This window comes from Petaurus breviceps, unplaced genomic scaffold, assembly GCF_028583685.1.
Source record: "Petaurus breviceps papuanus isolate PSGF00001 unplaced genomic scaffold, PetGlider_PUasm1.0 38, whole genome shotgun sequence".
Classification (NCBI taxonomy): domain Eukaryota; kingdom Metazoa; phylum Chordata; class Mammalia; order Diprotodontia; family Petauridae; genus Petaurus; species Petaurus breviceps.
In genome coordinates, this window is record NW_027186304.1 from 42,073,764 (window position 1) to 42,088,442 (window position 14,679).

A 14,679-nucleotide genomic window follows, 5' to 3' on the forward strand; every position below is an offset into this window, starting at 1 on the left:
TAATCATGGATAACCAAGTATGGATAACTATTAAAAATCCAAATGCCTTGAAATGAATCATTATCAGTCTCTTTTTTCTCTTCCCTCTCTCCTCTACCTATTTTGAATTAAAAATAAAGGGTGATTTTATATTCAGAGGGTCCATAATATACCAAGCTTTGGGGATGATGGGGGCAGGGATTAAAAAGTCAGGGGAAGAAGACAGTTTGTGCAATAGCATTTAAAATTAATCAGAGGGAGATGATGAAAAAAGGTAGAGATTTCAAAGAGAAGAAAGTTGAAAGTAGTATGGTTAGTCTTACAGTAAAGACAGTATTTGGTTGTCTTAATTTCTTGCCAACTATGCCTAGAATATCAGCATTATTTTGTCTTCTAGCCACATGTATGGTTACTGTGTAAATGGACCACATATAAGGTTTTAGGCCCAGAATTTGAAAAGATAAAACAATAAATTATATTCTGGAGACTGGAAAAGAAGACCTATTTACTAATTCAAGCTTCTGCTTGGTACTGAGGAGATGTTAGAATTTGGAATCAGACAGAAGACCTGACTTCAATCTAGTCTTTGTTGCTTCCTACCTGTGTGACCCTGGGCAAATCACTTCTCCCTGAACCTCGGTTCCTTATTAGCCAAATGAAGGTGGGGATTTAAACTAGATGACCTTGGAGGGCCCTTCTAACTCTAAATCTGTGATCCTGTAATTTAGTAGGTGATATTTACAGTGTTAACAAAGACGTTTAAGTGCTTCCTTCCTTCCTTCCTTCCTCCCTCCCTCCCTTCCTTCCTCCCTCCCTCCCTTCCTTCCTTCCTTCCTTCCTTCCTTCCTTCCTTCCTTCCTTCCTTCCTTCCTTCCTTCCTTCCTTCCTTTCCTTCCACAAAAACAATGTACAATATCTACTTATAAAGCTCACTTCAGCCATGGCATATGATGGGCATAAACTGACCATAGTATGTTACCAAAAAAGACTTGCACACAATAAGTGATGTAAAAGATATCTTGGAGGAAATATATTATTGGAAATAGAGTTTGGGCCCACCACATTTGGGCCACATGGCACACTGAAATCCTTGAGACAGTGAAGGAACTAGAAGGTTGACCCCACATGGGTAGAGCTACTATTGATAATTTATGGAGAAACATGGAGAGAACTCCCAGGGATGAAAAGTCACGCAGGAGTTTGTGCCCTGTATTAGTGAAGGAAGTACTCTACCCCCTTCATGCTCCCTGCTCCAGATTTCTAGATCCTTCAAAGTATCAAAGTTTTCCCTTCAGCCAAGACCTCTAAATATGTAGGAGATACCTACTCACTTGCTGCTTTCCTGTTACTCATTTGTCACAGCAATTAACTTAATTAATTAATTCACACGGCATAAAGTGCCTTTTTTCTCTCTTTCCACAGATACAAAGGCTACCCTGGCAGCCTCTTGGTGTTGTAGAGGACTGCAGAGCTATTTTATAATAAGTCTCAACCTTCCAGTCATGTCATTAATCATACATGTACATGAGAAAAACAGGAAGCAGAGAATCCTTTTTTATCTGTTTCTGCATTGTTTTGCGGCAGTTTCCTGGCAGTGCAGTCACATATATATATATATATATATATAAATATATATATATATATATATATTCATGTTCTATGTAACTGTTTAAATGACTATGATTTGGGGCTTAATTGCCACCTTGTTACCTTAACACTAATTTCAAACAGGGGAATCACTGTTTGATGGAGCCTGCCCAGTTAGCTGCTGCTGTCTGTAAACACAAATGGGTTCCTTGGGGCTTAATTAGAGGACATACAATTGCACCTAAAGCATGAGAATGTTGTAATGGGAACACTGGACATCTGGAATCTGAGTCCAGTTTGGGGAAATTCACCTTAGGAGACTAAATGGATGCCATTATAAACATTTAGAGGAGCAGCGATGGTTTAGTGCTGGGTATGTGTCCACAAATGGAAATAAATGAAAGAAATGTAGTTTAGCCAGCATTTCAAACAGAGGGACTCAGACTGAACAAATGGCTGCATTTCAAACCACAAAGAATCCTGGAAGATGATTAGTCTGCCTTTGTAATAGCCTGCCTTAATGGGAGAAGCATCTCTCAAAAGGAACAGCAGACAAAAAGCTGAATGAGAGTAACCTTTTCCTAGGACAATGTAAAGAAAGCTTGTGGAACTCACTACCACAGGATGTCAGCGTCAGACAATGTATGTGGATTTTAAGAAAAGACTAAGCCCAACTTATGACAAAAGGAACACCTGTGGTTATATAGATTTGGACAACTTGCAATAGAATCCCAGACTTTGTAGCTTCCAGGAATCAATGAAAAGGTCAGGAAGGGGTCAAGTATAGTAGTACGCACAGAACTCTACTTGACAGAAAGCATTATGGGAGATTTTCCTCCTTTGAGGATTTCTGTAAGGGCTACTATCAGAAGCAACATACTGATTTTCTGTTTTTTTTTTTTCCAGTGAATCTGTGCTAGGATGATAAAATAAAGAATAGATTTTTATTTTTAATGAAGGAGGAGAAAAGCATTGTTGCTTAATAAATGCATCCTCTATTTACCTACTTGTCTATCTCTTTATCTAGCCGTTCATCCATCTATCATCTATATATTTAGCAGTCTACAGTGTAGGAAGATCTGGGTTCAGGTCCTAGTTCTTACATAAACTATGTAACCATAGACAAATCATTTAAACTCTCAACATCCCAGGAAGCTTTCTGAGATTATAAGCTGTAATGTAGTTGCTGATTTGTATTTGGTAGAGGGAATTTTTCTCACTGGAACTTCCCTATGCCAATGAAATAATAGGCCCAGCTTAAAAAAAAAGAAAGGGAAATGCCTCTGAAATGCATTGTCGTGGTGTTCGTATAACCCTAAAGTTCTTGATGGTTATGTAGTCCTACCATGGGCCAAGCAATGTATTGCATTTCTGTGTCCAAGAGGCTAACCACCAGAACACTGGTCACAAGGCAGTTCCTAAAAACTAGTTATTAAGTCATTCAGGAGTTAAACTTTGCAGTGGTGAAGAGAGTATTCATGGAAATTTCATGGCTATTTTGAATAAGGGAAAGATAAAAGATGAGTAATGGCCATAATCTCTTGTATCAAATCCCATTCAATACCAGTTTAAGAGATTTAGCATTCTTGGTACACACACACACACACACACACACACACACACACACACAAACTATCTCTTCCATGAAGCAATATAAACATAGGTACATACATAAAAATACTTTAGTATTTCATAATTCACGGATATGTAGTTTCACCCTTTTGTGTACTCCTCCACTGGTATAGATGGGAATTCCTCTGCTCCTTAGTATATAGTTTAATGAGCTGCTGTACCAAAAAAAGTTGGCATTTGTTGCCAGACCTCTGATCATAAGTCTCTAAATCTCTTTGAATTTAATGAATGAATGAAAAAGCATTTATTAAGCGCTTACTATGTGTAAAAAGCTGGGGACACAAATAGAAATGTGTGACAGTCTGCTTTCAAGGAGCTCCCATTCTAATAGGGTAGAGAACATTTAAAGAAGATTTTAACTTCTAGTCAGATGGAAAAGTTCCATGGTCCTTAGAGTAGAGAAACCAAAGCAAATGATAACACATCTTTAAAAAATATCATATCCTCTAATAAAATCCTATCAGTTTCTTATGTTGAATCATTTGACAATGCCATTGACTTTGGCAGCAAGAACCTTCCTTTCTGTGTCTCCAGTAGCTGTAACTGTAGGAGCAGTCACCAGGCTGCATCTCCATAGGGCATTGCTTCCCAGGATGCTGGTTCATGGCATTGAGATGGAAGCATTGCCATTCTCAAGGCTTTTGGGTTCATGGCCCTGGGTTTTCTCCTTTAGGTTCTGAGGCATGGTGGTGATTTGACTTGTTTGGCACATGCTATCTCCTATGGATCTCTTAGTGCTTACTGCTTTGGACAGACTGGTCTGCCTGCTTTGTATGTATGTTTGGTGGGGATATCTTATCCCTTCTGCATAGAAATTGCTTTCTTGGGTGACGGCTTTGAAGCCTGGGCTGAAAGCTATTCCCAGAGATCTTGTCCTTATTTGTCTGTTGTTGACATTTGTTCAGCAGATTTTGTTGGTAGTGATGTGAATGTTGGCAGTGAAGGTGAGTCCCTTCTGCACAATGATTTTTCCTTTCAATGACGGCTATGGGGGCTGAGTTAGAAACAGGTCGGTAGTTTGGGGGACACAACTATTCCCGAGGTTATTGGGTTCAAGGTCCTTGACTATCTTCATTGGGTCTGAAGGGAGATAATAGTGGTAGTGGTAACTTCATTTGACTGGCACATGCAGATTAGGATAGTCTCTGAGTACAGATATATATGTATATATACTTTAGGGTCTATATTAATTTTTTTTTCTGCTTAACAGGACCTTTCAGAACTTAGGATCAGAGATTTAGGACTGGAATGATCTTGGAGTTTACCTAGTCTAACATCCTCATTTAATAGGTGAGGGAGGTAACTATCACCCAGAGAGTTTAATAACTGGCCCACCGTCACACGCATAGTGACTGACCTGGGATTTGAACTTGTGTCCTTTGACATGCAGTTCAGCTCACTTTCTAACACTTTTGCTCCACTTTTATATCTTTTTGAGGAGCAAAGTTTCTCAAGAAGAAGACTCTACTGCAGAATAGATAGCATAGGCATACATACATACATACATATACAAACACACATGTAAAAAACCAGGAAAAGGAGGAAAACATGATATGTTGGAAAGGATGATAGATTAGGAATCAAATGACCTGGATTCAAATCCCAATTCTCTACTTAATCTTTCTGAGCATTAATTCTTTTTCTGTAAAATGAGAGGGGTATATTCTACCACCAACCTATAAAGAAATGATCTTATGATCCTGTGAATGACAATTCCCACTTCTCTAAGTTTCTACTAATCATTTATGGAACAGGATGATATGGGACCAAGTCTGTGACTTCCCGATGAGGAGACTTCCCAGTATCCTTCAACTTAAAGTCTTAGAAACCTGCCTAGTACCCTAAGAAGTGAAGGGGCTCTAAGAAGAGGCACAGAGGCAGTTTGCGGCAGAGGTGGGACTCTAACCCTGAGCTGCCAGAGAACAAGACCAATGCTCTATCCACTGTTATCCAGTCTCTGAGCACTCATATAGTGTAGCAAAGTTTCAAATAAATGCAGATGCTAAAACATCAAGCGCATTCATTGTGCAGCACGGGGTGGGAATAAATGAGATGATAAAAGACAGTAAAAGAGCAATATGTTAGGTACTTAAGATCATGCAGCCTCTTGTAGTTCAAGCTGACTCCTCCCTTAGGAGATGCAGATGGGCCAAGGCAGGTGTCTGTGAGTGTATGTATGTGTGAGTGTGAAGAATGAAGCAATTCCTGAATGCTCAGGCATAAAATGGCAAATCAAAATAAATCAAGTGAAGGTAAGTATTTTGGTCCATTAATATTAAAATGTTAATTCCCCCTTCCCTTGGAAAGAGGTTATTGAAAATGTACTGACTGAATGAAAAAATGAGTTGGGGGAAGGAAGGTATTTGAACAGTGTTTGAATAAAAAAGGTGTGGGGTCCTTAACCTGGTAAAAGAACCCAACAAATAAAATTAGTTTCCCTATTGAAAGTGTCTCTCATTTAGGTGCCTTATATGGTAGCAGAAAAAAAAAGTTACAAAATATATTAAAATCTTTCATACGGGTACCACATGGTCTTATTTTCCCAAAGTCTTTGATTTCATATACTGCAAACAATGGCATTTGACTTTGTTAGTATATAATATTTAAACTTGAAAAGAAAATATGTTAATTTGTTTATTCATAAGCCTATTAAAAACTTTTCTAGGGGCACTCATGATGTTTACTCTCTAGAATATAACCTATCTTTGAAGTGGTGTATTAGTTTTTTTTTTTTAAACCCAGTCATTCCCAAGCTGAATAATTAGACACTGAAAATGAAAGCTATTCTTGGAACACATTCCTCATATAAATCTGGGCACATGATGCTTTGATTCAAATACTAGACTTACAAGGCTTTGTTATTGTTGGAGGCCTACATTTAGAGTGGCAACTCTAGTTTTTGATGATTATTCCATCCTGAAACAATTTCCCCCCTGCCCAATTAAACCAGAATTAAGAGCACATTTACATCTAAGGAAGGTTAAACATCTCAACAGCAAGCTTCAAAAATGGAGACCTTTAGTGGTGGTGTTCATTTTGTCTCTACTTAGTAAACTCAAAAGAAAACAGAACCAATTCCCATAAGTTTTTTTTTTTTTAAAGAGGAAGGTTGTTTTTGTTACTTTGATCTTAGCAGGTTGTGCATTTTTTATTGGCTGCTAAATATACAAAGCCTCATCTGGTTTTCCTCCTACATTCTCATATTGTATATCATATAATGCATTCTGATCTAAATTAAAATGCTTAGGTACAAAATATCATTTCAAAATTGATTTATCATTTCAATTGATAGGAAAGCTCTGAGTGAGTTACAGAACTGTCCAGTGGTTTTATTAATATACCACAGACAGTAAAAAATAAATCCATGCACTTCAGACAATGGATCCTAGAAACCAACAAAAAACCATGCTATTTTAGATGCTTTTGAATTACGAGTGCTGTTTTAGCTAATGCAACAGCTGGCTATGTTATTGCTTCTACACTATAATCCATAATGCAAAAGTAGCTCTTTTCCAGACATTTTCATGCCATTCAAGTTGTTTACATATCTCCTTTATGTGATTTTCCTATAATTTTGTGCCAATTGGTGTCATGTTATTTGACAAAATTTCCATTTAGTCAAGACAACTGAATTAGTTCCATTTTTTCAATACAGAGAACTAAGGTGAAGATATAATTACTTATCTGAGCACATTATCATTAGGAAGGGACAGGGTTACTGGACACCAGCTATACAAATGGTGTTGTATAATTAAACATCAAATAGTCCAGGTAATAAAAATCATAGATCAATTGTCTCTCCATACTGGACAAGTCCTTCAAATATTGTCTTACAACATCTGCGTTGGTCCTTTCATCAGAAGAGTGTCTGTCTTTAAAGTTTGGAAATTTTAGTCCTCTTGGAGCGCCAATCAGCTGCAAAAAATAATTGGCATCTTCTTCCAAAGTTTCAAACTTCCCTACAAAATCATAGTTGATCAAACAAGGATAGCAGAGTTTATTGACCCTCTCCCAGTGAATGTCCATTCCTACTGGACGGTGGGAATCCAGCAAATAGTGGATAAACTCTTTGAATTTTACACCAGATCCGTTGTTTATTTTTTCTTCACATGCATTGGGTCTATATTTCTTAATAATTGCCTTTCCAAATACGGGATGGTAGTAGCTGTTTGGGTGTTCAAACTTATCCCTAAATGCAGACACTAACCTTTCCATGGGGTCACGAACAAAAACAGCTTTGGTGTAAGTATTTAAACGGGTATATATCCCTTTCAAGTCAAAGCTATCTAGCTTTTTCAAATGTTTTCCATAGTGCACAGCATTATGAGTAATATTGTAGGCAGAAGAGGCCAGGCCATTTAGCACCATGAGAATTCTTTTCCAGTTAGAGCAGCCAGCCTTAGGTACTTCACAATAGAGGATTTTGTGTCTGTCTTCCACATAGATTCTGGACACCATGTGAAAAAGATGGGATTGGGCATGGTTCCCACCACCATATTTCTTACAAAAATCCTGAAGGAAAGCTCTCCTTTTTTCTTGAGCTGCATCAGTTTTCTTCCATTTGTCACCTCTGATTAAACTCTTATTCAAAGGGCGAGTGCCCAATGGCCAAGTTATTTGGTTAAACTTCTTGAAAAGGGACTTGGTTACTTGATGCTGTTCATACAACTTGCCATTTGGTGACCCTATTGTCTCACTTGATACCTGAACATCTCCTTTTGAGTGGCTGACCTCACTCAGGGACCCAGAGAATGTCTTAGTAATAATAAAACTTTCATTGTTTTGTTTCAGCTCCCCTAGAATCTGGAGCTTGGAGTCCTGTTAAAACACAAAATGAGAAATTATTAAAATATGGCCATGAATATGACTGCATTTATAGCAAATTAGATGAATTTGTTTCAAAACTCATTGTAACAGTAGGTTTCATGTAAGCTGTGAAAGTAATTTGGTATTTCATGCACTGTCTCTATTCAATTTCATCAGAAGACTAACATATACTCATAAATTTGGTGATCACCACTATACAAGTGACTCTCTCTCTTTAAAGCTCTAGTCTTATATTCCAACTGCCTGATGGGCATATTTATTTGGAGTGTTCCATTAGCACCTCAAATTCAACATGTCCAAAACTGAGTTCGATTTGTAAACTTCTTGAATGATGAATCTGTGTATTGATAAATCTTTGCACACCCACAGTATTAAACTAGGTACACAGAAGGGACCCAAAAATAACTGCTGAACAACTGAATTTCATGAGATAACAAGCCAAGATATACAATTATAAGATCAAAGAAAACAAGTTAAGATCCATTTAATGATGAAAGAGAGAATAATACAAAACCTCAAAAGAATGCATTGTAGTCTTGCTGTACAGAGAGAAAAATCACCTCAAGAATACACTGAGTAGCTCTGGATGAGTTGTTTTCTTGGGGTAGTAATTTGTACCAAATTTAGCTAGGAGGGCATAATGTAAAGGGAATTTGAAGATCTTCCCTTCCCCTTAATAGGTACGTAGAACCTTGGCCCTGAACTAATCAGGCTCTGGGCTATGAGGAATTTCCAATTAATTGCTGGGGCACAAGGATTTTCTAGCTCTTTGGCACTCAGCTAATCAGATGCTGAGTCTTTGTTATATATTCTGGAAGGTTGGTGTTTTGCTTTGGGGGTTCACTCATGAGAGGGATCTTTTGATTTCCTGGTCAAGACTCTGAGTAGCCATGACTCTCAGAGCCTTCAGACTGCTCAGATTGCTGTGCTCCCTCGATCCAGTGATGCATGTAAAGTATATAGCAATATTGCTTTACTCAGATGGCTGAAGCCATGTCTGTTGGTCTTTGTGCTGATTCCTCTGTTTGTATTTTCTCCACATTCGGGGTGCTGACCTTTCCCCTGAACTAGTGAGTGTAATTAAAGTAGATTGTTGACCCCTTTAAAAGTTGCCTTTCCTTGAAGAAAAGCAGATCAAAGAACCTGTGCTAGCAGGCCATCCTGGGTTTGTTAGGGTGCTTGGTAATACAGAGGCCCATGAATTGTATTGAATTTACACTAGCATTCATGTGCAAATCTCCCATGAATAGGATGGAACTCACACTCTTAATCACATGTACATGTGTGAACTTCCTGCTTTTCTCTAATGTATCATGATTCCTTGTGATGAAAAATAATTCTGTGTTGAGCAAAAAAAATTTAAGAACCACTGCTCAGGACTATCTTAAAACCTTTCTTGGAAGGGTGTTCATTTCCCTCCTCCATCACTTATTTTGAGCCATCTAATTCATATAGGACCATGCTTCATAATGTTTCTGTGCTACTAGAGAGACAGCAGGGGGGTGTGGATGAAGTGCTGGCTTAGGTGCCAGGAGGATCTGGGTTCAGGTCTCACCTCTGGAACATGCTGGCTGTGTGATCCTAGATAGGTCATTTACCCTCTAAGTGATCTAGACAAATCTTTAACACTATAATTTGCAGAGGAGGTAGCAACCTCTCTTGGCAGAGAGAGTTTCCTCATCTCAGAGTTCCTTACACCAGTCCTTCTTCTGTTGTTCAGTGGAAGTATTCCCTAATGATTACTGGATGATCCTGTTGTCTTATTATTACCTTAGGATTTTGGTTCCCTACTAACGTAGGGATAGTTGGGGTTTCAGGTTAGAATTCAAAGCCCTTCTCTGAGTCACCACTGCCATAGAAGTACTGGATTTGTCTGTGATAGTTTTAAAGATGTGGGAAAAGGGCAAGTCTAACCTCTAGGGGTTCTAAGATGTGCTGGGAGTAGGGAGACTTAATGCATTTGCTATCCCCCAAATTACCCACCAAAGTAACTTAGAATCAGTAGCAGGAGAAATATAATATTGGGTCTAGAAAGAATCCTTCTTGAACATCTGTAGAATCCATACATATGTCTTGTCCTTGACCCTAATTAGGTTCTGAGGATTCTTGAATATCTGAATTTCCAAGACTCCTCTTGGATTTCCAGGTCCAGGTTAGAGATTCTCTTTCCTTAAGGTCACACACATCATCTTTGAGAGAAGATGTTTTAACTTTGTGTTACAAAAAACACAACAAGCAAACAAAAATTGCTTTTGTATAATGTAAACACTGGCCAATATGTCTAGAATTTCTTTTGTGTCTGTATTTCCTCCTACAAACATGTACTGATATTGGTCATTTTAGAATATTCTCCAGAATGAAGAGGGCCAGTTTCTGTAACATTGTACAGAATCATGCATTGAATAAATTTCAAAAAATGTTTATGTGCTGAACATTCATTGGCAAGACACAGAGATTAGGATGCGGTTCTCTTGGGGGGGGGTTTACATTTTAGTAAGGGAGGATGACACTTACAGAGAAAACTGCAATACAAGATGATGCTTAATAAGTTCATTAGAGAGGAGAAAATCAAATACTATTCCAGGTCCAACATTTCAACTGAGAAACGGGATGAAGGAAGTCTTCATGGAGGAGATGACATTGGAATTGGTCCTTAAAGGATACGTACGACAGGAATAGAACATTGTCCTGGAACTCTTAGGTGGGTAAACTCTCTATACCAATTCCTGTCAGCAACTTTTCTGCAACTTATCATCACACAGCCATCATGTTTAAGAGGTGGGTCTTGAGCCCAGATATTCCTTTCCACAGCCACATTGCTGAATCGGCCTTAAATGACAGGGCAAAATTCAAATCGGTAGAAATATTGGTGGAGGTGGGGATGAGACAGGGGAGGAAGAAAAACATGGGCTTAAGGAATAATATAAAAAAGGGCACAGAGGAGGAACATTGTGGGAAATCTGTGGTAGAAGAAAATGGCAAATGCCCTACTTAGACTCTAGCATAAGATACATGAAAGGGAGTTCTAGGAAATAAAGGTTAAGAAAGAGAAAGAAAAAAAATTAAGATGAAAGAATAGTAGAGACTTTGGGAACTAAGAATAAAGTAATTTTTACCTACCCACAAGCTCTCAATCTTGGCACATTCTAAGACTATTCCAATTTTGCACTCTTTAATCGAATGAGACTATTTGTACATGTTGGTTCAATGTGCTGATTTGTATGGCTTTTCTCTTGGATGTGAGGAATTAAGCTGTGATTTTACAATTATTCTTTTCATTCTGAAGTTAATTCCCCTATGGTTTTTTTTCCCTTGCAGTCAAAATGTTTGTTGTTCTCTAAGAAGCTTAAAATATGAAGGCCAGGGATGTAACTGAATGTGGAAAAATCAATGGAAAGTTTCTATTTAGTGTAGTGTTGTTACTCTGGATTGGCAAGACCATCAGAGACTGAAAACAAATAGAGCATCACTACATCTAGACAAATAAGTCCTTTCTTCAAGGAGTTCAATATATTTTATAGATTTATCATTATAAATTCCCTCTAACTTATATAGAATAGGCAAGGCTATTCTTTTGCTTTCTCATTTACAGATGGCAACATTATGGCATAGACAGGAGGAATAACTTACTCAAGTAAATTTCCCCACAGTAAGTCAATGATGAAATCAGGACCACAGTTCGCTTCTCCCAAATTCAAGTCCTACATATTTCATTGAGCAGACTACATTCTTTCCACCACCACCTCCCCAGACCCAATACATTATTTATGAGCAGCTGTAGCATGTTAACATGAAATTCCTTCAATTTTAAGCTCCTATGGGAAGCGTTTCTTGGTCCCTTAATGCTAAAGCCTTCCATCTATTGATTATCCCCAATTTATCCTGTATACATCTTGTTTGCACATAGATGTTTTCATATTGTCTCTCCACGAGAGACTGCCAACAACATGAGAGCCAGGACTATCTTTTGCCTTTATTTGTATCCTCAGTGCTTAGAACAGTGCCTAGAACACAGTAAGTATTAATATGATGTGATGACAACTGATTGCATGAGGCATCCGATGGGCCTCAACTCAATACATTAAATTTCCTTTGGGTCAGGGCTAAGGGCTACATAGTGTTTTCTTTGTAAGCCAAAGATTTAACACTTTCTTATCTTTCCCCAAACCATTTCATAAGCACTCTCTTGGTCCATTTTTAAAATAAAAAAAAACTTTGACTACAAAACTAGATAAGATATATATAGGCCATAAAAGTACCATGTCGGCCCATTATTCTGAAATCAGAATGTTCTCCTACACTCAGTGCTGGAATTCCATTGGTTCCTTGAATCAGCAAAGAGAAGAAAGATAGCCTATACCTTTAGTCTATGAGTAATAAATGAGAAAACATGTCTTCAGAAGGGTGGCTATTCCTCATTTTTCTGGAAAAAGTGCTTATTTAGTGCCTGTCTTTTTGTGGGGACTATGTTAAGCACTGTTGTAAATCAATTAGACAGACACAGTCCTTTTTATGTGTGGTACTTCCCTTTTATTATGTGTACATTTTATTTCCTGAAAGGGGCTGAAAAAGGACACTTGTGTGAGTTACCCAGAGAAAATCAGCTTGAAGGGGAAGAAGACAGATCTGACAGAACCTGAGAAGAAAGCAACCCCTTTGAGGTGGTAGAAGTACTGACTTATGGTAGAAGTACGTTGTTTCTGAGGAGCTAATTTACATATAACAAATTTTAAAAAAAAGCCCTTGATGTTTGTTGCTCAGAAACTGTGAATAAAAGACTGTTTGGGTATTATGGAAAAATGTATATTGATTATCTGTGGCATATCTGACAAAAATGAGGACTTTAGATTTTTCAACCTAAGAGAGAGGTGGATTACTATGCTGAAAGAAAAGAAGCTGTCAAGAGAAGCCAGGAAAGAAGCTTCAGGATGAGAAGCTAGGGAATTAGAAGGTAGAAGCTGATATTAGAAGCCATCTACAGAAGCCAGAAGACAAAAGTTGATGGAGCTGGGAAGCTGATACAATTGAAGCAGAGAAACAGAGCAGAGACAGACGAAAATAACAATGGATGCTTTGAGTTGAGACAAGCTCTACAGTTGGTATGGGGAGCTGATCTGATTGAAGAAAATCTTTGGTGTTGGGGGCTGATTGGAGAAAGCAGAAGTAAGTCTCTGCTGTTTGAGGAGCTGATTGGGAAAAGCCCATCTTGCTCTCTCTAGGACCATCTACTGTTTAAGAAAACTTAGAGGCTTTCCTACTGCGTTCTATTGCTCAAGAAGGGAGAGCCCTTAAATTTCACAGAGCAGATCTGAAGAGCTCTGTAGATCCTTGTCTTAAGGACATGGCTTTTCACTGAAAGAGTGTAAAGTCCTGGCAAAGAGAGAAGTTCTGAAAAGTTGTACAGATCCTAGGCTTAAGACTATTTGCCAAAAGAACTAAATTCTGTTCCAAAAATAGAGAAGTAGCTTTAACCAGTAGGAGGCCAGGTCCAAAGATGAGCATGCCTATCCAGAGAGTGACATATGGTGATAGGGTAGACTGGTCTCTAAGGGGACCAAAGACATCAAGGCCTGAAATTATGAGTTGGCCCAGAGAGTTGAGTTACTCTTATATCTCATTGCTGGGTTGATGCAAGTTTACACCCACTCTTCGCCACAGTTATTTTGTACGTTCGTGGGAGAGTGTGATCTAGGTTTATGGGGAGAGTGTTATGATACAATTATTATTGTTTTAAATTTTTCATGATTAATATTTAGAATATAGGTATTAATTACTTCTTTAAAACTTCCCCTGTTGTTTAGTACAAAATATCTTCAAATGTGTCTTATTTCCTATTTAAACTGTTTGTTTTGCTGTATGCAGTTCTCAGCCCCTCTGGATCTTCTCAACTTTAATAACACCATATTTCATTTGATACTGGCAGTTATAATTTCCTCTCTCAGGGGTATATTTATTCCAGGTGAATGACCCAACCTGGCTTCTTGAAGAAGTCAATTCCTTAGTCCTTCTGAACATCTAAAAATCATCCAATTAGACAACAACAACACAACTGTGGATAATGCAAAGCGAGACAGGCTTTTTCATCATAAGGTAATAGACTTTTTCAAGTTGTAGATTAAAAAAATATAAATTAAACAAGCATTTTCACTTTGTGTAAGCAAAGTGTTGATTTGAATTTCTTATCAAATAATTTGTCCAACGCAACTTCTGTTACTAGGCCTCTGAAAAAGAACTGATTTTGTCCACTGCAAATTCATGACATCATCTCAGATGGATACTTATTGTTGTTTATCAATCTTGTATGTAGTATAGTGTCATGAAAAAATGCTAGATTTGTAGTTACAGGACCTGAGTTTGGATCCTGTCCCTGTAACAAGCTAGCTATATGACCTAAAGTCATTTGATTTCCCAGAGTCTAGCTTGCTCCTCTGTAAAGTTAGGTGGTTGGATTAGAATCAGGGGTGGGGAACCTATGGCCTTGAGGTCACATGTGCTCAGGGTTACAGAGTTACTAGTAGGTGTCTGAGACTGGATTTGAGGACTCTAGGTCCTCAAGTGTGGCCCTTCACAGTTTGGATTCAAAGGGCTGCACTTGAGCACCTAGAGGGCCACATGTAGCATTGAGGACACAGGTTCACTACCCCTGGAGAAGGT

At 38.1% G+C, this 14,679-nt stretch overlaps 1 protein-coding gene across 2 annotated transcripts in view; it reads right to left on the minus strand.

Moving 5' to 3' along the window:
* Nucleotides 1-6,307: 6,307 nt before the first annotated feature.
* Nucleotides 6,308-14,679, minus strand: part of CHST9 (carbohydrate sulfotransferase 9) — a 364,924-nt gene continuing 356,552 nt past the window's right edge. For both annotated transcript variants that reach the window (XM_069099840.1, XM_069099841.1), the window contains exon 5: nt 6,308-8,016. In XM_069099840.1, the coding sequence (XP_068955941.1) occupies nt 6,928-8,016 (1,089 nt within the window). In that variant the 3' untranslated portion in view covers nt 6,308-6,927. The remainder of the gene's footprint in view (nt 8,017-14,679) is intronic.